We start from the raw sequence: 25,356 nt of genomic DNA on the forward strand, positions 1-25,356 counted from the left end.
CAATCTAATGCAATTGCTAGCATCTCTATACACATAGTAAATATGAGTCATCACATCATACGAAGAGAGCACTTCCTTTTAAACCCCAGGTATAATTTGGAAAGCGTTAGATAATATAATTTTTGCCAGTGCTGCAGTATACCATGGGTCAATCATGGGTAATGTGAAATTGCCTACAACAAAGCTCATGGTAACATCTTTCATAAATTTCCATTCAGTCCTGTCAAATACTTTTTCAACATCAACATTATAATAAGGTTACTATTTTGTTATTTTGAACTATGTTAATAATTTGCTAATGTTGTCCTTAAGCTATCTTCACTTCTAAAATCCTGTTTCACCTCCATGACTTGGAACCAATGATATTATGCAAGAAGAAAGTGTTTTCACTCATGTAAAGGAGAACTGTTCTTTAACCAATCCCCTGTTTCCACTCCAGTCTCCCCCCACCAAATTTCATGCTGTTCTGGAGGATTACTAACCCTCATGAGCAGCTTTTAAGGGGAAGGTGGTAACGCTCCATTTGTCAGGATTCAGCCCTGGAACCTCTTTGGATGAGTGGGATTCCCCTGACACAGTGTGATTTTATTTTTCCTATTTTTTTTTCAAATTGTCTTTCTAATGTCTCCTCATATCCACTTATGTTCCCCTTATATCTTATATTATCGCTTTTATTAATTTCTCTTATTTCTTAAATCCACCTTTACTTGATTTTTGTCAATAAAGATGGCTTCTCTCTATAACTTCTCTCCCTGCTCCTAGTAGATCACCTTGTAGATTTCAGGTGCCACTTGTACTCTTGTTTTCTTCTGCAATGTAACAAATGTGGTGTGAAAAGAAATAGAATGCAAAGTTTGACCCTGAATACAAGCCTGAATTGTACATATCCTGAAATGTATTGTGTGACCCATGATAGCCGAGTGTTAATTTAGAACACTATGTAATGTGAAAAGGTCAACATTCTAAACCAGTCCATGCCATGTGAATAGCCCAGACCAGGAAGGGGCGGTGTGAATGGAGAGTGAATGGTTTTATTGCAGGAGGGCCAAATGAGGGTGCTCTGGCATGTGCTGAAGATTGCCAAAGTATCAGTTACAGAAGATGAACGTTGGCCAATAAAACGGGTATCTACAGATGTTCTGATAACAAGGACGGCACTTTATAACCATAGAAATGTCGGGGACTCGGAAGGAGGTGCCTGGCTGTCTACAACAAATTTCAATCTGTCAGTAACAATGTCAACCTTGGGAATTGGGAACTTGATGTATTATCAACAAAGAACATACAGAACCCCTCTTTGATCTCATGAGCCCCAATGAGGGAAGAAGAGTATAAAACCCCCGAATCTGCCACTGTTCAGGAAGGGTGTGGCTGCATCTGGATCGTTGTATGTGCACATACCAACAGAACACGTATTAAGTGCTCTGGCCTTAGTACTTGATAGCGTTGTGGTGCGTATGTGTTGGGTGAAGTTCAGGGAGAGGATTTTACTGTCCAAGGCTTAGATAGGGCGCCGCTATCTTTGCTCTGTCATACTCACTGTTGGTTTGGATACAAGACAGCAGGCTTAGGTGTGGGCCTGGCTGACACTGTGTCACCGTTGCTTCAGTGGGCCATTTTGCAGCAGTTGGACCGATATGGAACTGAGCAACAAACAGGGGCTATCTGTATACTTAGTCATTTAGTGCACCACATTTGGGTAACTAAGTTTCTACCTTAAAAGGCACGCAACCTCTTAAAGCCTCAAAGAAGGGTGCAGCTTCTGGAGGAGTGTTGGTTTTGGGCTCTAATCTAAGAGGCGTGTAACCTCTTGAGATTCAGGGGGCTTGAAGCTCTTTGAGGTTTCTTTGTCATTAAGTTTGTACCTAAGAGGCATGTGTCCTCTTCAGTCTTGAGCTTCAGAGAGCCTGAAACTCTCTGAGATTTGTTTGTAACCAAGTTTGTGCCTGAGAGGTGTGTGACCTCTTCAGCCTCAGAGAGCGTGCAACTCTTTGGGGAGGTTCTGCTTTTGCGTATTTCTTTTTATTTCTTCTTTCAAAAATCTCCTTTTCTTTCATCTACATTGGTTGTGTGCGTGTTCTTCTCCTCCTCATAAGATCCCAAACCTCTCAGCCTGATCAACTGAGTGGTCCTGGGAAAATTGGAATCCATGTTTCACACATGCACACCCATGTGCCAGACCTGTACAGTGTCCACCTTACCATCAGAACCCACAAACGCCACTATCCCAGACGGAGGGCAATGGGGAGGCTGAGTGTGAAGTGACCCAGGTGCCTGACTTTCACGGACATCATGGCTAGATCCAGTGCCTTGTGGCTTGGGTGGCTGAGGAACTATTGTGGGAGTCCACTGCAGAAGTGCATGTTCCAAAGCTGAGTCATCAGTCTCTCACAGCTATCTGCATAAGCTGGGCCAAGCTGCATCAGGAGGGGAGGCCCCTTGGCAAGGAGGTGGTGTCAGGGTGCAGCCCTGACAGGCCTGGAACCTGGGTGTCCTCAAAGGAGGAGCAATCCCCTTGACAGACTCCTGCATTGCCAGTGATCCCGAGGAGCCTTCGAGCACAGACGTTCCAGATGTGGGGCCAGAGGTCTGGCTCTCAGAAGCATGCATCTGTGTCGCCCCAGAGCCACATGAACAAAGGAGATGGTGAGCCAGGTAGGAGCTTCATGTTGGCCGGCAAAGTGCTTGGCTAGCTGCACATGAGTCTATGTGGGAGGAGAGGGATGCTCATGTAGTACCTGCCTGGATCAGGGCCAGATCCAGAGCCTCCAGCTCTTATAGAAGCTCTCAGTCTGAGCTGACTAACTGCTAAAGCAATGTTTCTCTTGCAGCCATCAAGCTCCAATGCAAGGGCGTTGTTAGGGTAGGGTCTGCCTGGCTACAGGCCCTGCATCTTTTTTGAGCTGTGTCCCGGATCTTTTGAGCTGTCCTATGCTGTTTTTTTTACCTTTTCCCATCGACTTGCATTGAAAATAGAAACGGCCATAACTTCTTTAGTTTGTATGATAAATACATGAAATTTGGAGACCTGGTATCCCCCATGGAGCTGATGAGAAGTTCTGAACTGTATTTGACTTTATACAAACAGACAAGAGGGTTGTTTTTTCTCTTTTTCACTCCAGCCTTTGAGAAGAGTGGGTTCACGTGGTCGCAGAGAAACAAATCTGGGGCTGTTTTGTTTGCCAGTTGCCATTATCCAGCAATAGGAAGGGCTGTAGCTCAGTGGCAGAGCGCATGCTGGGCATGCAGAAGGTCCGGGGTTCAATCCCCGGCACCTCCAGGTAGGGCTAGGAAAGAATCCTGCCTGAAACCCTGGAGAGCTGCTGCTGCCAGCCAGTGTCGACAATACTGGGCTAGATGGACCCAGGGTCTGACTCAGTACAAGGCAGCTTCCTATGTTCCTCTGAACAGAAAGCTTTAATAAAAAATGGGAGTTTTTCATTTGTTTTTTAAGTCGAGGGGAGATAAATACTGCTAATTCATACAATCCTATGTATCCCTACTCAGAAGCCCCATTATGTTTAATGAGGCTTACCCTCAGGAAAGTGTGCATAGGATTCCAGCTCATGTTACTTTTGCAGGGAGGTTTGCACCCTGATTTTTTGCATGTTTACTCAGAAATAAATCCTGAATTGTGAGCACAGCACCGCAAGCTTAATACAGTGCCTACCCAGCTCCAGCTAATGGTTTGACTACCCTTTCAGCTCAGTCCTATGAATGTTCTGTCATTTGTGGGTGGGGTGGGATGGGGTGAGGTGGGTGGTTTTGCATGAACTCTAGCTTCAGTGGTGAGGGAAAGGCACTTTGTACATGCTCAGAGTTTCTCCATAACTGAGCCCTAGTTTTGAAAACAGACTCATTGGCTGAATCCTGGTGAAGTCTTGGTACAAATGACATTATGGGGAGGAAGATACAATGAGAGCTTGTGCATAGAGAGGAGTTGCACAAAACAAGACATTTGTTTTTATGAAAAGTTGCTGGAGGATGGTAGGATGAGGAGGGATGGTTGCATGGAGGGGAATAGAATTGGTAGAAGGAGAATGAAAATGCTCAGTGGTGAAAGAAAAGCATTCTGCATACGCTCAGAGGCATTCTATATTTAAGAACATAAGAAGAGCCATGCTGCATCAGATCAAGGTCCACCTAGTCCAGCATTCTGTTCACAAAGTGGCCAATCAGATGCCCACAGGAAACTCACAAGTTGTCAGGGTGGAAACTGAGCTGATAGAACCCCAGAGCAGTTCTGATTCTGAGGGGGATCAGCAATCCGTGGGAGAGGAGCTAGCTCATCCCTCACAGGCACAGCAGCTGGCAGAGATTCCTCCTCCCGGCATTCCTGAGATAGTGATCCTAGCAGTGAGAAAATGCGGGAAGGAGGCTTGCTAGATGCTCGACGCAGACCCAGGGAGCAATGAGTGATGGAGGGCGCAGAAAGGAGGCGTAGCGCCCGTTTGGCATGCAAGCAACGGCCGCCTCCCGTGGGAAAGAGGGAGGATCTCTCCCTAGCCCATAAGATCAGGGTCTTCAAGTGACTCTACTTCAAACAGGGATCAACTGCCTACTCGGCGCAAAGGCCGCTCTGCTGTTTCCTTGCTTAGTCGCTGGTGATTAGCATCTGAAAGAGTCATTAAGTTGTAAAAGGATTAAAGCCTTGAAAAGAATCCTTTCATCTGTGTCTTGAGTTGGCTATTGGAGTCTACTGAAAGAGGCTGCTAGGGCGCTCCTGACACAAATAGGGCATGAGTGCAATAGCACCTTCTCACCCATGTTCCCCTGCTGCTAACATTGGTGAAATGTAAATAAATTCTAGTAATTTCAAATTTGCAGGCATGTATATGGTTCAGAAACTATGCAGGTTTCTTGCCTGGGGGACACCTCTAATGACCTGTGCATTTTCATACAAATTTATCCAAAAACTATTGGGGAGGGGGTGAAGGGAAGGGAAAGCAAATCACTCCCTCCTCCAAATTGGAAAAGTCCCCTTCCACAGGACCTGCTGCACCTATCCTTCTGAAACTTTGGTGGTTTCTTACTTAGGGGCACCTCTAGACTGTCTGTAATTTTCAGAACAATGGTCCACAAGGAACATAGAGAGAGAAATACATCCTCTTTTGGAGACCTTAAAATGTCAAGGCCACCCTTGCACAAAAACCCTTGTGGCTATCATTCTGAAATTTGGTAGGCATCATCTCCTCTGATGGGGCAATGAATCCTGAAATTTTTATCTTATTTGTCCAAGGAATTAAAATGTTATTGACAGTTCCCTTTAAAATAAAATCAAAATATAAATCCTGCACCTATTTTTTCTGACACTGGGCGGGTGTAATCCCCTTCTAGGGGGCGACTATGCCTAAAATTACCATCCAGCTCTGACCAAGAGAAAAAAGTTACAGTTTTTTTTCTAATTTCCTATGGTAGTCAACAGGAAACATACTCATTTTTCAAAACCCTGACTCAGGTCTGGTGCTGAGCAGAAGTGGGATGTTTTCCAAAACACTGAATTGAGGTCTGAGTTGAAGTGAGGTGGGGGGGTCAGTACACACTTCTTATGTATGTATGTAATCTATGCACACACATAAGCACACCACATGCACACCACACACACACACACACACACACACACTAGAGGTCCACTTAGACTCGGAGAGAGAGAGAGAGAGAGAGAGAGAGAGGTATAGATATATGCACGTGCAAATTTGTGTTAAGGGCCTGTGCCCTGGATCTTTTAAGAACCTAGCAATGCCCCTGCTCCAATGTATAGCCATTCATGAACTAGGGAAACAGTCACCATTCTATGAGTGGAAGTCTGCTCACAGAAGTTAGGGTCCAAGTCTATGTATATTCACAGTGTTTAATGAATTCAATCTTTCTGCTATTATAGATGCCAAAATCTTTCAATCCACATTTAATAAGGAAATAGGTCTGGTATGAAACTACCCTAGTTGCATATTTATCTATTTTTAAAATTTGAAAAATGTTAGCCTCTAACTATGATGCTGGGATTCTTTTAAATATTATTAATTCCAAATATGATGACTGGGATACAAAAGATGTTATGCAACTAGGGGTCTCTTCTGTTGTGGAAGGGGGAGGGAGTCCCTGGTTTTCTGTGATTCCCTCCTGCTACTACAGCTCCCTATTGCTTCCAACACTCAGGAGCAGATTTTCAGAGGGTCAGGGCACTGCAGAGGGAAGGCAGAGGTGAGAAAGCCCCCATTCCATAAATGGAACTCTGTTCTGATCACGGACCAGAAGTTTGGAACTGTAGTGAGTTGGTTAGTGAGCAGAAAATGTGGACTCCACAGAGTCCCTAAATGCATAGAGACCTGTGTTATTTAACTTAAGTGGCAGTTTATGGTTAAGAAAGCAGGCCTTTAACACAGGCTGGTAATTGACAGCCTGCCCTGAAGCTGTTTATGCCAGCTAAATTATGTCATCCTGAAGGAAGAGATAAGGGTGTCTTGCTTTGATTCTCACAAAGAGCTGGGAGAGTCCCCCTCCCAAGGACTGGAATGTTAGAATCTCCCTCTCTGTCAATGTAAAGGCAATTAGTTTCCCAAGCTGGGAAGTTTCAAGCATCTTTGAGAGGGAAGAGCCCCCCTTCTCCTAAGAGAGGAGTGTGTTTCTCCCTGTCAGCTCCGAAGCCAAGGGAGAAAGCTATGAAAGCAAGTGGGCTAGTTCTGAACTCTGGTCTTGCTTCGAGAGGAAACATGCACATGACCAGCTTGCAGAAACCTGTGGCTCCAGGAACGGCTTCCTCGTCTGCCTTGGGGACTCAGACAGACATATTAGCTTCTGACAAGGGTGCCTGCTTTGTCAACTAAGGGGCTATGTGAACTTTCTTTGTATATATGTTCTGCATCCATTTTCTATCAATAAACTGTCATCCTTTTGCACAAGTAGCTTGTTTCATCTTGGTAACCAAAAGAATCTACTTTGACTGGAGCCTGACAGAATCAGAACCCAGATCCAACACAGGATCCAAGCCGAAGTCCTGAAATCCAGGAACGGCTCCTTTAAAAAATGCTGCAGTAATTCCAGTGGCTATATTATTGATTGCACTATTAAATTTCCTCCATATGAATGCATCAAACTTCTCTTCATGCCTTCTTGATAGCTTCATAATGTTTCATTTCTCATGGGAATCTTTAATCTTTCCATATGTAGGTTCGAAGTTGTATAGCAGGCTTCCCCAACCTGGTGCCCTCCAAAGGTTTTGGACTCTAATTACCATCAGCCACACCCAAGATGGTAATGGTCAGGAATGCTGGTAGTTGTAGTCCAAAACATCTGAAGGGCACCAGGTTAGGGAAGACTGTTATACAGAGTTCTTCATAATATTGAAGGATGTCTTTCATCTTATCCTTTAATATCGCCATATCTCCATTTCCTGTTTTTATAAATAGTCAAGCTGCTTTCCCAGGTTTATTCCTATATTAAAATACTATTTTGAGTAAAATACATCCTTTGCTGAAGTATATATGTCTCTAAGATTCAATGTATCTTTTGCCAAATCCAATTATTTCTCCTCTCATAATTCTTATGCTGTTTATGCAATATTTCTGGCATCAAAACATCTGCCAAGGTTGTTTGCCTATCTTCTCATCTGCAGTGCTGCTGCCTAGCCACTGCTGGCAAGGGAGCATTTGCCTCCACCATGCGCTGAATGAGCCCCACTAGCTGCTCAGCCCCCACTCGTGCCTCAGAGGACATGAGTGGGAGCTGCTGTCTAGCAGGCAGTTGTCAAAGGGAAGAGCAAGCAGGGGGGCAGGAAATGCTGCATGTACAGTCCAGGCTCCACAGGGTCACCATGTTATCTGTTTCTGATGCTACACTTCAGTGTAATTTTAATGTGAGAACCATTTGTACACCAGGTTGAGAGCCTCTTAAGGCTATAGATTGAGAGACACCGATTCTAAATTAAATCTAATCTTATCCTCTCAGTCTTCTATAAGAGGCATCAACATTAGTAAACAAGCCCCCAATGATGTCTGTAGATTCTTGTAAAAAAACATTATTAAAAGTAAGATGCCCCACAATAAAAGTCAGTTTCCATTTACAGAAAGAAATGACCCATCTGGCCCCTCTGGGGGTCCCCACTATAGGACCAATGCTCTTAGCACGTCATCTTTTGTACAATGCCTCCAGCTCATGCCAGCAACATGGCCTCTGGCCATGATTAGGCAACCGTCAGAAGGAATTGCTTCACCCACCATCTGAGCAGGAACAACCTCATCCCAAGCTCTTTTCCTCTGACCCTGCCCAGTTAGGGGGGTGGGCAGGCAAAGAGACCAGCAGCAACACAGCCAGCAGTGACTGCTGCTGGTTGAGGGAATGCAGCTGAAAATGGTGCTTCTCCCAACATTCTAGGTGCCTCCCATGTGCACACTCTTGTAAAGCAGGGATGCAGAACCTCTGCAGGCCTTATCTGGGCTGTGGAGGTTCCACGTCTGGCCTGTGGAATCATGGAATCATAGAATAGTAGGGTTGGAAGGGGCCTACAAGGCCATCGAGTCCAACCCCCTGCTCAGTGCAGGAATCCAAGTCAGAGCATCCCTGACAGATGGCTGTCCAGCCTCGTCTTGAATGCCTCCAGTGTGGGAGAGCCCACCACCTCCCTAGGGAATTGGGTCCATTGTTGTATTGCTCTAACGTCAGGACGTTTTTCCTGATGTTCAGCCGGAATCTGGCTTCCTGTAACTTGAGCCCATGATTCTGTGTCCTGCACTCTGGGATGATGATCGAGAAGAGATCCTGGCCTTCTTCTCTGTGACAACCTTTCAAGTACTTGAACAGTGCTATCATATCTCCCCTCAGTCTTCTCTTCTCAAGGCTAAACATGCCCAGTTCTTTCAGTCTCTCCTCATAGTGCTTTGTTTCCAGTCCCCTGATCATCTTGGTTGCCCTCCTCTGAACCCTCTCCAGTTTGTCTGCATCCTTCTTCAAGTGTGGTGCCCAGAACTGGACACAGTACTCCAGATGAGGCCTAACCAGTGCTGAGTAGAGGGGAACTAGTACTTCCCGGGATTTGGAAGCGATGCTTCTGTTAATGCAGCCCAAAATAGCATTTGCCTTTTTTGCAGCCACATCACATTGTTGGCTCATCTTCAGCTTGTGATCGACAACAATTCCAAGATCTTTCTCGCTTGTAGTGATGTTGAGCCACGTATCCCCCATCTTGTAACTGTGCATTTGGTTTCTTTTTCCTAGGTGCAGAACTTGGCATTTGTCCCTATTAAATGTCATTCTGTTGTTTCCTGCCCAGCGCTCCAGTCTATCCAGATCACTTTGAATTTTGTTTCTGTCTTCCAAAGTATTACCTATCCCACCCAATTTTGTGTCATCTGCAAATTTGATCAGCATTCCCTGCACCTCCTCCTCCAAGTCATTAATAAAAATGTTGAAGAGCACTGGGCCCAGGACTGAGCCCTGCGGTACCCCACTCGTTACCTCTCCCCAGCTTGAGAAGGTCCCATTGATAAGCACTCTTTGAGTCCGATTCTGTAGCCAACTGTGGATCCACCGGATCGTTGTTTCATCTAGCCCACTTTGAACTAGTTTGCTCATCAGGATATCATGGGGCACTTTGTCGAAAGTTTTGCTGAAGTCGAGGTATATGATGTCTACAGCATTCCCACAGTCCACAAGGGAGGTGACTTGATCAAAAAATGAGATCACATTTGTCTGGAGCCTCCTTGCTTCCTTGAGGGGGCAGGGCTTGGCCTCTAAGTCTTGCCCCCTGAAGGAATCTACACTGTTATCTCCAATGTGAGATCATAACACAGAGGATTCCCATGTACGCCACTCCTCCATTGAGAGGGGGAGCAGCATGCAGAGGAATCCCCACTGTTATCGCTGATCTCACTTTGAAGATAACGGTGGGGATGCAGGTGGCAGGAGACTCAGGTGGCACTGCACCAATTGAGTCCTTCCATGCACTGGTCACCTGGGGATGACACACGCACCGTCCCCATGGAACTATGCAAGCCACCCAAAGCCAGAGACTTGGCCAGTACTAGGAAGACTGGCCACACTTCCCAGCACCAGCTGAGTCCTTTTGCATGGCATGCGCCACCCAAAGCCAGGGATTTGGTCGGTACATGGGGGACACTGTGCACTGCCTGAAGTGCTTGGAGAAGGTATGAAGAGAGCCTGAATCAGAAGCTAGGGAATATTCTAGGCCCGAAAATCTGTCTAATTGTGGAAGAAGGAGATACTGAAAGAGAAGCAATGAGAGACCATGACAAAAAGTTGAGTCCTTTTTTTTTGGAGTGGTGCAGAGAAAGACATATAAAATTAAACCCAGATAAAGTCAAGTTATGACTAAAGAAAGTGCCTTATATCGGCCATCTGTTGACAGCAGATGGTCTGAAAGTGGAACCGAAAAAGTGGAAGCAATTCAGAAGATGCCTAGAGCAGGGGATCTGAAGAGGTACCAAAGGTTCTTGGGAATGGCAAACTACCTGGCAAAGTTTTGCAAAGGACTAGCAGATCACTCCGACAACCGACACACAAGGAGGTGAAATCGGAATGGTCAGAAAGTAATCAGCAGGCATTTGAGAAGATTAAGGACACAATAGCTAACAATCCTGTACTGAAGTATTACAGTCCAGGTGAGCAGCTAATGTTACAACGTGATGCATCTGAGACAGGGGGTTTGTTTCAACACTATCGCCTTCACTTCTTTCCCAACTTTGTTGCGCTGTTTCTCCAAGCACATTTTCTCGCGCACATGTTTCCATGTCCCAAAAGGACATGGTCTATCATCGTTGCACCCTGGAGGGCTGTGCTGTTTCCACAGAGCCCTAATCGTGTTATTCTCGTGATGGCTGGGTGGAGCCTTTTTTGGAGTGGGTTGGGTCTGCTTATCCCGTCTGTTTTCCAGCCTCCTCCTGTTTCCGATTCCCCCCTCCCTTGCCCCCTCTGCCCCACTGAAGTTTCCTGCTCTGGCCAGTCTCCTCCTTGCCTTCCCAGCCCTTTTCATTTGCTTTAGGAAAGGAGCGAAAAATCAGAGCACTGTGTCTGGAGCCCCCCACCTTTAAACCTTCCTTGTTGCCCCTAAAACAGAGATTGAAACCACAATTGTGCATTAACAAAGGGGCAAAAAATCAAAGCGATGTGTCTGGAGCTCCCCCCCCCCTTTAAACCTTCCTTGTTGCCCCTGAAACGGGAATTTAAAGTGCAGTTCTGCATTAATTAAGTGGCGAAAAAGTTAAACTTTCTTTCTTGCTGCTAAAATGGGTGCTTATGTGTGCATCTTTTCATCTCTGCTTGACTGCTCCCTCCAGGATCATCTCCCCCTCTCCTTGACACAACTTCAGTGTTCCCACCTCCTTGGCTGTGTTTCCAGGACAACAGAAGGAGAAGCTAATGGAGGAGTACGGGATTTTTAAAAAGGAATCAGCATTGCTGTGAAGAGAGGCTTCCCCCCTCTCCCCCGCTTTCTCCTTTCCCCTGAAAGTCCAGATGCACCTGCATTTCAGGAGCAAGCCTCACTGAGCACAATGGGAGTTACTTCCAAGTAGACACACATATGCTTGTACCGGGAAAGAGGTGGTGGTGGGGAAACTAGTCCCCATTTTAATCCAGAAGATCTCATTGACCACAATGGGAGTTACTACTGACAAGACAGTAATGGGCTTGTTGTGGGAAGGAGAGCGCAACCAGCCCCCATTTTAACACACAGGATCTCTATTTGGAAGCTGTGAATGGGTTACATCCTAAGGCAATGGACCAAGGCTTCAAGATCGCACTTAATCGCATTTAAAGAATTGGGCTTAAAAGTGTGCTGTTTCAGTTGAGGGGGAATCTCTGTAAGTTCTGATGTAGGCATTCAAGGCAAGCCTCATTCAGCACAGTGGGAGTTACTTCTGAGGAGACACTAATGGGTTTGTTGTGGGAAAGAGAGTAGTGAAGACAAAGACAGAATCCAGCCCCCATTTCAACCTGCAGGATAGCTATAACGAAGCTGCTGAGTACTTTCGTCCCAAGGCAATTAATTGGTGCCTCGCTTGGTCACTTAAATGCATTTAAGCAATTGGGCTTTAATGTGTGCTATTTCAATTGAGGGGGAATCTCAGCCTCATCCACAGCTATGGGAGTTACTTCTGAGGAGACACAAATGGGTTTGTTGTGGGAAAGAGACCGAAACCAGCCCCTATTTTAACGCACAGGAGCTCTATTTGGAAGCTGTGAAGGAGTTACGTCCTAAGGCAAAGGACTGAAGCCTCGAGATCGCGCTTAATTGCATTTAAGGAATTGAGGGCTTTATGTGCCCTGTCAATTGAGGGACTTCTCTGTCATTTCTGTGGTCACTGAGAGGGCAAGCTTCATTCAGCACAATGGGAGAAAGCACCCCTTGACTGGGGCTGTGTTCTAGTGCTTATTTTCAATGATGTTTTAAAAGTTGGTCCCTCGGCATGCTGCTCCATAATGGTGATGAAACTTCCGGAAAACAGGGAGGGAAAGGGTTGGGTCACTGAGGTCATGGCGACGCACCCACAAAGGCTGGGCTACACGCCCCACGGGCAGGGCTAAGACAGCGAACCCAGTGCGATTGTGGAAACAGGTCAGTAATGGAGCCGCCATAACCGGGAAAAGTCGGACTATAAGCTGTCTCAGAAGAAACACAGCCAGGGTTAGGAGCTGCTCTGATACAGAAACAATAGCCAATTGCATTTGCCATTAGAGCTAGGGATGGCAGAGAATTCCGCCATGGATTTCAGTGAGGCCGAATGCACAGGCATTCAGCCCCCCGAAACCCGTGGCGGAACAGCCTCCCCCCCTGCCCCCCCCGTGGATTCCCCCCCCTCCCCGGGACGAAGCTTACCTGGGGTGGATGTTCCAGCAGCGGCGGCTGGTTTTTCGACCGGCTGCCATGGCCACAATTTGCGTCTGCTGTTTGCCGTGATAGGCTACGTAAGTATTTATGTAGCCTATCACGGCAAGCAAAAAAACCCAACAGCGTACGCAAATGGCGGCTATGGCGGCCGCCATTTACGTTCCCTTTTTTTCGCTGTTTTCGCCTATGTAAATATTTATGTAAGCTATTATGGCGAAAAAAAAGGGGGAATGCAAATAGCATAGTGGGTGCTATTTGCGTTCCTTTTTTTCCCGCCGTAATAGCTTACGTAAATATTTACATAGGCTAAAACGGGGGGGGGGGGAAGGAATGCAAATTTGAGTCCGCAGCAGCCCGTCCGCAGCCGGAACTCCAGTTGAGGACAGCCCTGGCCGGCTGCTCCGCAGAGCCGCCACGGACCGGAGCCGGCCGGCCAGGATTCCGGGGGGGGGAGGTCCGAATCGCCTCCCCCCACATCGAGGATTCCGGGGGGAGGGACGGAGCGCCTCCCCCCCCCCGCAAATCACAGCCACGAAAAGGTAAGTGACTTTCGTACATCCCTAATTAGAGCATTATCGGAAACTGAAAGAGGATATGCACAGATTGAAAAAGAAGTGTTAGGTGTACTATTTGGAACGAAACATTTCCATTGACTCACATTTGGCCACATTTGCACTGTATGTTCAGCCACTGGAAACCACTATGCAAAAACCACTGCTCAGTGCCCCCAAAAGGCTTCAACACATGTTGATGCGACTACAGAGCCAGCATTATGGTACAGCAAGTCTAGTCTTGCTAACTCTTTAGAATTCTTTGAGAATGGCAACAGTGGGCATAGAGAAAGTGGTAATATATTGGAGCAGTGGTGTCGTTAGTGGAGGGCCCACCTGGGCACAGGTCCCAGATCTTTTTTGAGCTGTACCTCAGATCTTCTGAGCTGTCCTAATTGTCTTTTTTTTTTTTTTAACATATTCCCATTGACTTGCATTGGAAAACAAAAACAGCCATAACTTTTTTAGTTTGTAAGATAAATTCATGACATTTGGAGGCTTGAAAGCCCCCTTGGATCTGATTCAATTTGCCAAATTTCAGGCAGTTAGGTCCAGTGGTGTTTGTGCTAGTCACGGGTAAAATTTGCTATTTTCAAGAAAATCTGTCAAAGCAAAGAGCTATAATTTTTTTTGTGCTTCCACATGCATGTATGGAATTTAGGGACCTGGCAGCCCCCATAGAGCTGACTGAGCTTGCCATATTTCAGACCGTTAGGCCAAGGGGCTTTTGTGCTAGCCACAGGTAAAATTTGCTTTTTCCAAGAAAATGTGTCAAAGCAAAGAGCTATAATTTCTTTGTTCTTCCACATAAGTGTATGGAATTGGGAAACTTGGCAGCCCCCATGGATCTGATGTAACTTGCCAAATTTCAGGCAGTTATGTCCAGTGACTTTTGTGCTAGTCACAGGTAAATTTGCTATTTTCAAGAAAATGTGTCAAAGCAAAGAGCTATATTTTATTTGTGCTCCCACATACATGCATGGGGACTTGGCAGCCCCTATAGAGATGACTGAGCCTGCCAAAGTTCAGACAGTTAGGTCCAGTGGCTTTTGCACTAGCCATGCGTAAAGTTGCCTTTTCTCAAAGTCTAAAACAAAAAGTGAAAACTGTCAAGTCACCCAGGAGATTAGAGATCCTAATCAGAAGGTGTTTAAGGTGACCATTAGAAGGTCACTATCCCTAATCTCTGGTGTACGTTTTTTTTTTGAGGTGCAAATACCTCTCTCCTCCTACTTTTCTTTTCTGCTCTTACATGCACACTGTTGGGAGCTTGCCTGCAATGAAATTTTGAAGAGGGAGAAGGAAGGGAAGAAAGAGCTCCATGTGAAATACTGGTATTCCACACAGCATCTGATTTTACTGCCCCAAACTGGAACCTTTGCCTTCTGCAGAAGTTTAGTAGCTTCAGTACAGCAAAGGATCCAATCAACCTCCACAAACTTCTCCCCCTCTGCTTTAATTTCTCCTAAATAGCTGTAGGACTCAAATAATCCCAAAGGGAGGGTTAGGACTATGTGGCGTCATGATCGAGAAACTGCTGGGGCTTTTAAATAGTTCTATAGCTTTTAAAAAGCTAGAAAAGGCCCTCAGCCACCTCACCTCATAAAGCTCATTTAAGTACGTGCAATCATTGCAAACCCTGCACAGCCTCCTAAATTCCCCTGAAATACTACCTCTCTGAAAGGAGCCACTTGGCTTAGGGAAGTCTCTCTACTCCCCACCCCCACACACATTTCCAATCACCATTCTTCTTTTCTTCTTCCCTCCCCTCCCCTCCCCTATCTTGTTCTTTCTTTCTCTTCTTTATTCCACCCAGAGCAAATCTTGGGGAATTCTTAAAGAGAATTCTCTTCGGTGGGCAAGAGAAGTCCTGAACTGTATTTGACTTTATACGAACATACAAGAGGGTTGGTTTTTCTCTTTTTCACTCAAGTCTCTGAGAAGAGTGGGTTCACGAGGTTGCAGAGAAACAAATCTGGGGCTGTTTTGTTTGTCAGTTGCCATTATCCAGCAATAGGAAGGGCTGTAGCTCAGTGGCAGAGCACATGCTGGGCATGCAGAAGGTCCCGGGTTCAATCCCCGGCATCTCCAGGTGGGGCTAGGAAAGAATCCTGCCTGAAACTTTGGAGAGCTGCTGCTGCCAGTCAATGTCAACAGTTCTGGGCTAGATGGACCCAGGGTCTGACTTAGTATAAGGAAGCTTCCTATGTTCCTATGAACAGAAAGCTTTAATTAAAAAAATAGGAGTTTGGGGTTTGTTTTTTAAGTGGAGGGGAGATAACTACTGTAAGGCTGTAAGTAATTTTCAGAACAATGGTTCCCAAGGAACATAGGTAGGTAAGTATGTCCTCTTTTGGAGACCTCACAATGTCAAGGCCACCCTTGCACAAAACCCCTTGTGGCTAGCATTCTGAAATTTGGCAGATAGGATCTCCTCTGATGGGGCAATGAATCCTGAAATTTTTATCCAATTCTTCCAAGGAATTAAAATGTTATTGGCAGTTCCCTTTAAAATAAAATCAAAATATAAACCCTGCACCTATTTTTCTGACATTGGGAGGTGTAATCCCCTTCAAGGGGGCTACTATGCCTGAAATTATCCAGTTCTGACCAAGACAAAAAAGTTACATTTTTTTTTCTAATTTCCCACGGTAGTCAACAGGAAGCATAAAGACTCATTCTTCCAAACACTGACTCAGGTTTGGTACTGAGCTGAAGTGGTCCGACTACAAATTGGCCAGAGCAGAAGCAGGATGTTTTCCAAAATGCTGAATCAGGATCTGAGCTGAAGGGGGGGGGGGTCAGTGCACACTTCATCTGTCTGTCTGTCTGTCTGTCTGTCATCTATACACACATGCAAGCACACTGCATGTACACATCACACACACACACACAGATATATATATTAGATGTGCGCTTAGACTCGTATACACAAATTTATGTTATGGGCCTGTGCCCCGGATCTTTTAAGAACCTAGCAATGCTCCTGAATTGGAGACTGCATACCTGAATTTCCAGAAAGTATTTAGAAGCAAAATGATATCTACTGTAAGAATGTTGCTAAAGAAAGCTGCTGTAGAACCATATAATTGCTTGCACCACAGATGGAATAGGGGTGGGGGAAATAGTTGCTCCTGTATTAAAGTAGGAGGATTTTTTTTACTAACTGTACAGAAGCCAGGCCAACCACAGTCAAGATACATAGCTTTCCTGTTCTCTTTAGATAATGCAATATTGTGGCATATTAATGGTTTGGTATCTATTTTCTGGCTATGTGAAATTGCAACATACTCATGCTAAACAGTTCTCATACTTTACATTTATTAGGCATCCCTTCAAGCGTGCATCTCTTTTCTTCTAAAACAAAGCAAATAAAAAATGTACTATACACCTACTCCAGAGAAATCTTTCTAAATGCTACTGACCTTATTCTGCCATTTCCATCTTTGCACTGCTTCATGGTACCGGATTCTGGAGAATGTGATCTGAATTGGATCGCAAAATCATACAGATAAATCACAGAAGGAAAAAAGAGAGACTTGGGAGTGAAAATGTAAGGGAAATACTACAATATTAGTCATTTCAGGTCTTACCATAGTGTACAGAGGGATGATGGTGGAGGGCAAGAGGGCATGAAGAAAATTGTCTATATGCTTTCGGAAAATGAACCACTTTGAATTCACATGCTCCCGCATCTGAAACCATCAAGAGAGGCTTTCACATTTGGTGACATCTGTCATTATTCAGCTGCCAACCAAATCTTGTATAGCTTACCTCTATATAATTGTACATGGCTAAATCTGAAATTGCATGGTCATCAGGTACTCTCAGATGTGAGAACTCTGGAAGGCAAACACCTGTGGAAGAAGCAGGGTTTTTTTACATATTGTACAGAGATACATCTTTGTTTGACAGGGCATACACTCAAAAAGAAGCTGCAGCCAATCAGAGCACTCTGACAAGTATTATCAGCATGTTTCTCATGTTCGCACTTAATATTTTAGGTGTACATTAAAATTTATTATGGATGTACTTAAAAATATAATGTGTAAAGTGGTTACACACATGTTTTAGTGCTCTTCTGTAAATCAGAACCTCCAGTAAATACTGGACCTCCATTTCATCTCCTTCCTTCATGTGTGATGCAACTCCACTAAATCTGCCTTTATAGTGTATTTGCTCTACTTCCTCCTATCACCTGTCTTGTCTCCAGATTTGTCATTAAGAGCAGCAAAATAACAATGGGATATATACATGGCATTGGAAGTGGAATACGACTGATATTCTACCTCTTGAGAGGTAGGGGAACGGGAAGCTGAAGGATGAGCAAAGCTGGGCTGAGCAGCTTCACCTGCCCCGTGTCCTCTTCCCAATGGGAGAAGGCATGGGGCAAGCAAAGTGGCTTTGCTGCATGTGGGCCTTCTCTGACAGGAGAAGCCCTGCACACAGCAAGGTTAGTTCCTGGCAGACACACCTGGAGGATCGTTCTCCTGATGTGCCCACCATGGGCAAAATGTCAGGGGGTGTAACCCCCTCTCTGGCATTAGGGGGCATGCTTTTGATGCCATTTGGCCCATTTTGGTTGCCCACCTCTTCTTTAATTGGACCAACCTACAGTTTAAAGGTGTTCCTGCTTGCCTTCACATTCCATAAAACTCTCCTTCAGTCAACATGAGTGTTTATAGCATACAAAAAGTGGAGGGAGCTGATGCATGCCCAGTTTGGTTTACACCAGGGGTGGACAGATGTTTTGGACTTCAGCTCCCAGTCAATGGTCAACGCCTGACCATTGGCCATGCTGGCAGGGGCTTATGGGAGCTGAAGTCCACAACATCTGGAGACCTATCTTCTGCCCACCCCTGGTTTAGACTACTTAAGGTGCACTTGCATAGAAAGATTGGTGAGCAATTGAACAATACCACGCAGCTGCAGTCTACACTGTAATTGGGTGATCCCTGCTCTGAGTGCTGCTAGTCCAGAACCTCTCAGTGAAAGATGTACTACTGCACCAAAACACCGATTTCACCTTTAAATCCTTACAAAGGAAGTACCTGTCAGGGTGGAAACTGAGCCGATATAACCCCAGATCAGTTCTGATTCTGAGGAGGGCAGCAATCTGTGGGAGAGGAGCCAACTCATCCCTCACAGGCACAGCAGCTGGCAGAGATTCCTCCTGCCGGCATTCCTGAGATAGATAGTGACCCTGGCAGTGAGAGAGTGCGGGACGGGGGCTTGCTTGACGCTCGACGCAGACGCAAAGAGCGATGAGCGATGGAGGACGCGGAAAGGAGGCGTAGCGCCCTTTTGGCGCGCAAGCAACGGCCGCCTCCCCTGGACCCAAGGGAAAGAGGGAGGATCTCTCCCTAGCCCATACGTTCAGGGTCTTCAAGTGACTCTCCTTCAAACAGGGATCAACTGCCTACTCGAGCTCAGCGCATAGGCCACTCTGCTGTTCCTTGCTTAGTCGCTGGTGATTAGCATCTGAAAGAGTCATTAAGTTGTAAAAGGATTAAAGCCTTGAAAAGAATCCTTTCATCTGTGTCTTGAGTTGGCTATTAGAGTCTACTGAAAGAGGCCACTAGGGCACCTCCTGACAGTACTGATTTTATGGTGTACTTCCTATAACACCATTTGGGCACTACTGCTGTTGATCAGACTGACACCTGGAAGCTTCTTTAGATTTCTTCTTGCCCTGAGGTGAGCAGACTAATTATGTAAACTCTTATGTTGAGTGGACTATTCCTCTCATGTTGTACTGGCCAAACTGTTCTGCAACTCCTCCCTCAAATATCAGGAGGCAACCACAGTAGCCCTCTTCTCACCTTCTCCACAAGTTCAATCAACACATGGAGTGTGTGTGGCCCTATGTGCATCCAGCTGTCCTTATATACCACCTAATACAGAGAGGTCAGGGGCAGTGGTAACATGTAGATGGGGGGGTCATGATCTCTCCCCCCTTCACACGTTGTGAGGAGAGTGTGACAAGAGGGCTAGTGAGTTCATATTGAATATATTACAGCTGTTTTAAATTGTGTCCTGAGGAATACTGTCTTTCCGAATAGATATATACTCACAGAGATCATTTCTGAACTGGTTCATCAATTCATCAAAAACCAGACAGTCTTCAAAACCCTGAAGAAACACAAAGATAGTTTCAGATTTAAATTCTAGCTGAATAGAATTGGGATGTACATGGAAATTAGGTTTTGATTAATCAAATCTAAATCTTAAGTAATACGTGTGGTCATGTTTATCCAACCTATTTTAGATAAACATGACCAGTTTGCAGTGAGAAGGTTGTTAAACCTACAGGTAACACCTTTCCAAACCTTGCCACTGTATCCTTGGTAGTCATATAGAACAATTAATGTTCCTTATTACAAATATTTTAATTCAATTGGTGATTACATATTTTGCTAGCTTTTGTATCTCAGCCTGAACACACCAGATATTTTCAACTTCTCTTTATAGGTATTACCTCCTAAGCTTTTGATCATTTTAGACTGCTTCCCTGATAGACTGCTTCCCTGACATGTTCATTTTTCTTACAGTGTGTGTCCAAAAGCTAAACACAATAGTCTACATCAAGATAGTTACCCTCATAAATGTTTAACAAAACAAGTTTACCGCAGGCAATTTAATTGTGCCCCATTGTAAAATGCAAAGAGAAACACTAGGCTCACCAGACAATAGGCATTATTTAGCCAAAGTTCTGCACTTTTATGCCCTGTTGCTTTCAATGGGAGTGATTTAAGCATATGTAAAACAAAATGACATAACCTGTCATAGCCTGGTGCTGTCATAGTGCTGCCAATCTCTTAACCACTGAGCCGATCTGCACTAGTGTTTTATCCTGGTACTCTAATGTCTAGCTCATACGAGGAACACAAAAGATCACCCCCCTCAACTAATTACGCTGAAGGTATTTCTCCCTCAATATTCCACTGTTTCCCAAACTACTTTTATGACCTGCCGTTCCTATGTGCTGCAAAGACATGTGTGTTCCAATCTAGTGGTATAATTCTTATCAGTAGGAGGAGTTGCTTTAAAGCTGTAGAACGCATTTTGCAACATCCCCCCACACCCCAATGTCTCTTTCCTCCTCTTCCTTTCATTCCCTGTTCTTTCCTCATGCAGATTTTCATGGTATTTGCAGGCAGGAAACACACACACTAAAAACAACTCCATGTCTTCCCTGCTTTCTCCCCCACCATCTTTCTCCTCCTCCATGATTGTTTTTACTGTTGTTCAGCTATTTCTGACTATGTACCTATAGAGTTACACAGATGTGAATAACCTTGCAATTTATTTTTTAACCTTCATTCCTCTGCAGCATCAAAGATGCATATACACTTAGCGGGCTAAAAAAAAGCAAGCTGAAACAGCAGTGAAATGGCACTCATGAGTGTGTGCCCCAGAGCAACAACTGCATTTTGAAAATATACTGTCACAGCAGTGTCTCACACACAAAAGGGACTCTAGTGTAGTTCCTACCCTAGTTAGATCAGGAGGTAGCCATGGGCTTCTTCCAAGCTCTGTCCTACTCCTGCCTCCCATTTAATTTGCCAGTATTAACTATGGTGTAGCATTACATCTCTGCACCATATTTAAGTGAACTATGGCAAGTGAAAAGGGAGGCAGGAGTAGGACAGAGCATGGAAACCTAAGGCTACCTCCTGGTTTGAGACTCCAGCTTAAGCTAAACATGGTTAGCATTAACTTCAGTGCAAACATCAGACTACCAAGATAGGGAAGGCTGCAGTATGTGCAGGAAGGAAAGATGATTGCCGATGGCTCACTCCCATCTCTTAGCCTTGATTATGGCCTTGATTTTGTCTGTGCTGCACCTAAAAGAACAGTTAAAACTAACCACAGACTGCTTTAATGTACCCTCAATACCTTGGGAATTGTGACAATGGAGCTGTTGGGATTTCCAGTTGTGTAGATGCTGTTAAAAGTAATAGTCACATTTGCTCAAATGTCAAAAAATTATTTAGTTACTAGAATTCAGTATGCATCAGCCATGCTGCAACAAGACAGATAAAAGGAAATGGGGCTCTGCTCAACTTGATCTTGTCAATGCTGGTGTCACATGCTGTCCCCCCACCCCACCCCCACGAGCCCAGTTACTTACCTGGGCCATGGCTTGGTGTGGGAGAAAATGGTGGCAGTGTCTTTTCCAATTTGGAATAGGACTGGGATAAGCAGTCCTAGAATCCACAGCAGGAAAGTGATGTGTAGTGTCATTTTCCCGTTATCAATTCTGGGACCAGTAGCGCTAGTCACATCCTTGGAGGGAGATATTCCACCAGGGGCCTTAGAAACATCTACAACTGCCTCCACCCTGTTCCCCTGCTTGAGCCTGCCAAAGTTTAGGCTGCTGGCCCCTTGAGAGTCACAGCAGGGGGGCAGCATCAGAGGTGGCATGCCATGAGCACCTTCAAGCCTTTTGCAAACACTTGAATGGAGAGCTCGCAACAGTGTCGCCCTTTTCGGGTCAAACAATGGGATACAAAAACGATATCCCTGTGTTGCATGTTTGTTTAGGTTGTGCATGTCTGTGTGTAAAATGCAGGTAGCATTCAAGCATTCGATCTTCTACCTGTCGCCTGAAGTGTTACACTCGAACAACAGATACATCATGAGACTTGTGATGGTGCATTTCAGTTCTAAAAGCCAATAACTCTATAAGATAATAGTTAAATAATCCTAAAATTTAAAGAATTGATTTTTCCAGAGAGAGCATTATTGAGAGACACTAAGCATTAGGATTTACAAGATGCACTCTTGACTCACAGCATTCATGCCTTGGCCATAGAAGGGTACAACTGCATGTGCAGCATCTCCCATTAGCACACAGTGAGAGTCAATATGGTAGGATGAGCATTTCACAGATACCATGGCCTGGGCTGGTAGCAAAAAGTAATCCTGCATCAGTTCTTGCCTGGAATTAGAATAGCATATCACTGTTCAAATGCTAAATAGTGAGAAATTTTACAGCAGTTGCTAATATAGTATCCTGTGGGCCACAAGCACAGGAGGTTAGACTTTCATTGGCATATTACAATAGAAAAAAAACAGACAGCAACTAGGAATCTGTATACCTAATGGGGTAGGGGGTGGGGTTAGACTTTCATTGCCATATTATGAGTAATAAAGAAAAAGACAAACAGCAGATAGGAATCTGTATACTTAGGCTTCTTGTCTGGTTGACCTAATAAGCTATAACATTAAAATACCTGAAAGCACCAACAAAACAAAGATCACAAATATATATTCTACATAAAAGCTTTTTCTACAGGCAAAAGGGTGACTGAGGTTTCCAAAGCACTTTCTCTGCCACCTTAAACCATTCCTTTGCTGATCTGCAATATGATGTAGCCATGTATCTTGTTCCTGCCCACCCCCCTTGCCATGTGAGTCAAAGCCTGTCTTACCAGAAGAAGCCCCTTGTGATAAGGAAGTTCAGGTTAGCTGTCCAGCAGGGAACACAAGAGATATGTTCTTTCAGCAATGACTAGGTTCCAGCTGAGCAGCTTTATAGGTTCTGTTGCTGCCCCACCCCTTCCTGACATGTCATTAGAGCCCAGATCCAGACCAGGCTTATGAGTAGACTCAGGGATATTTAATGTGCTGCCAGATAGGCACTACACTTCCAGCTCTTGGCCTCTATTTGGACATGCCACTGCTTCTTTTCCAGGGGGTGATGCTGGTGGACCTGGAGCATGGTGATGGGACCAGTCAGGGCACTCTTCCAATGCCATGGTATCCTTGAGTGAGGTCTCTCTCCTGATAGTGGTCTCAGAAGGCTATTGGCATCATCTGACTCCCTTTGACCCCCACAAACACTAGGGCCAGCGATAGACCTCAAGGGAAGAAGAGAATCATTAGCCAGTTCCAAGGTGGTCCTGCCAAGAATGTGGTGGGACATGACACCATTTTTACTTCCATAGACATACTCCTCCTGGATAGCTGGGGCAGATTTATGTGGATATCTATAATGGAAACTGCAGAGAAGGTTGGGGCATCTTCCCATGGAAGGTCCTCAGGATCATAGCCTTTCCAGTCTATAAAATATTGGAGATATCCATAGCAAGGGTGGGACTGCAGGATCTTTACCACTTTGAATTTCTCCTCTCCCTTGACTTATATTAGTGGCAGTGGAGCCCTGGCCCTGGAATAGGTGAGGTGGTAGGTCAGGAACTGGGAATGGGCAGTAGAATATGGAGTGAATATTGAAAAAGGGGCAAATGGAGCCAACATGCAACAAGATTATTTTTTTCAGTGATGGGGAATGGGCTTATGAAGTGGGAATCCACCTTCCTGGGCAGTTTGTTCAGAGGTGTTGTGCACATACACAGACCCAATCCCCCACATTGAGGAGGAGTCCTATTTTCCATCTTTTATCTGCAATATTCTTGTATGTCTGTTTGGCATGGTCCAGTTGCTCTCATAAGACGTCATGCAGAGTTTGAGTTTCTGGTGCATTTGTTCAATGCCTGGGATGACATAGGGGGGACATCACCTTGGGGAATAACTAGGTGTGGAACTGATAATTTGCATCAAAAAAGAGGAGGTTTGGGGGCAGAGTTGTATGGGAGTTAATGCAGATGCAGCAACAGGTAAAAGTGGCATCAGGTCATCTTGCTGGAAACTGACATAGCCACAGACATATAGTTATAGGGTGGCACTTGTCCTGTCTGGCCATCTGATCTGGGATGATATGCACAAGCATGAATAGGGTTGGAGTGGTGAACAGTGGTGAACTGTGTACTCCTGTCCGATACAAGGTGCTCTGGAAACTCATATAAATGGAAACGTTTTTGGATACACAGCACGGTTGTCTCTTTTGCAGATGGAGCACCTGTACGGAGTCTACGATGTGCTGCCTTTGTTAGTAAGTCCATAATCGTGAGAATGGTAGTGTAGCCTTTGGATCCTGGGAGATATGTTACGAAGCCAATTGACACAGTGCTCCTGTGTCACTTGGTGGTGTGGGTAATGGAAACAGGAGCCCCGCTGACTCCCCAGGATGGTCCTCAGCTCAGCAACACAATTCACAGGCTGAAACGTACCAGGACACATTTGCACAGAGTCGAGGCCACCAAAAGTCTCAAGAAATGACATTCAATGTAATGTTCCAAAATAGTTTTGAGTCCTGGCACAGATGTAGCAGTTCCAGATGAAGGGGTCCCACTGGAACATATACCCAGCCTAGATATTGGAGGATCCCTTGATACTCAGAGAAACCTTAAATGGGCAATATTCAGGTCTATAGGACAGGGTATCCACTTGGCAGTTTTAAGTATCTTGGATGCATGTCACCTTGAAATTAAACCAGGAGAAGTACAATGGCCAACGAATCTGCCACTGATTCAGTTTTCAGTCCGTCTGTAAATACTCTGAATGTAGATAGCCTGGACCCATGTGCTGTGCTCCCTCAAGATAATAGTGCCAATGTTTGAAAGCTGCCTTGATTGCTAGCAGCTCCTTGTCCCAATTGTATAGTTGCATTCAGCACTATCGAGGGTTTCAAGGCAGTTTACAAAAAATAAAAACACACAAGTAAAACAATAAATACATGCAAAATAACCAGCAAATAAGAGTGCAATTGAAAGCCAGAGAGTTTAAAATACTTAAGATAGTAAAATGTTTTAAAATACGTTGGTAAATAAAAACGTTTCTGCCTGGCACCTAAAAGAGAGTTAAGCTGGTGCTAAGCATACCTCCCTGGGGAGGACTTTCCATAGCTGGAGTGCTGCTACAAATGAGCCCACTCCCTTGTTGTAAATAACCTTACCTTTGATTGGTGGGATTTCCCACCAATATTCTTTCCACCAAGAATATCTTTCAAAAGGATGCAACTTCCAATTAACGAAGGCAGGTTCAGTTTTTCAGATCTAGCTACATATCATCAGGCTTATTTGCTGACATGTACCAAATTTTGGTCTTTTCCACTCAGAT

General features: G+C 45.0%; 1 protein-coding gene across 2 annotated transcripts in view; it reads right to left on the reverse strand.

The window, feature by feature from the left end:
* KMO (kynurenine 3-monooxygenase) overlaps positions 1 to 25,356 on the reverse strand; it is a 58,707-nt gene that overhangs the window by 9,096 nt on the left and 24,255 nt on the right. For both annotated transcript variants that reach the window (XM_084820763.1, XM_084820752.1), the window contains 5 exons: positions 22,189 to 22,336; positions 19,467 to 19,524; positions 17,167 to 17,249; positions 16,986 to 17,087; positions 16,818 to 16,877 (listed from right to left, as the gene is read on the reverse strand). In XM_084820763.1, the coding sequence (XP_084676889.1) occupies positions 16,818 to 16,877; positions 16,986 to 17,087; positions 17,167 to 17,249; positions 19,467 to 19,524; positions 22,189 to 22,336 (451 nt within the window). The remainder of the gene's footprint in view (positions 1 to 16,817; positions 16,878 to 16,985; positions 17,088 to 17,166; positions 17,250 to 19,466; positions 19,525 to 22,188; positions 22,337 to 25,356) is intronic.

This window comes from Heloderma suspectum, chromosome 1 (assembly GCF_057233095.1).
Source record: "Heloderma suspectum isolate Gila_16-S chromosome 1, 16-S_ref, whole genome shotgun sequence".
Classification (NCBI taxonomy): Eukaryota; Metazoa; Chordata; class Lepidosauria; order Squamata; family Helodermatidae; genus Heloderma; species Heloderma suspectum.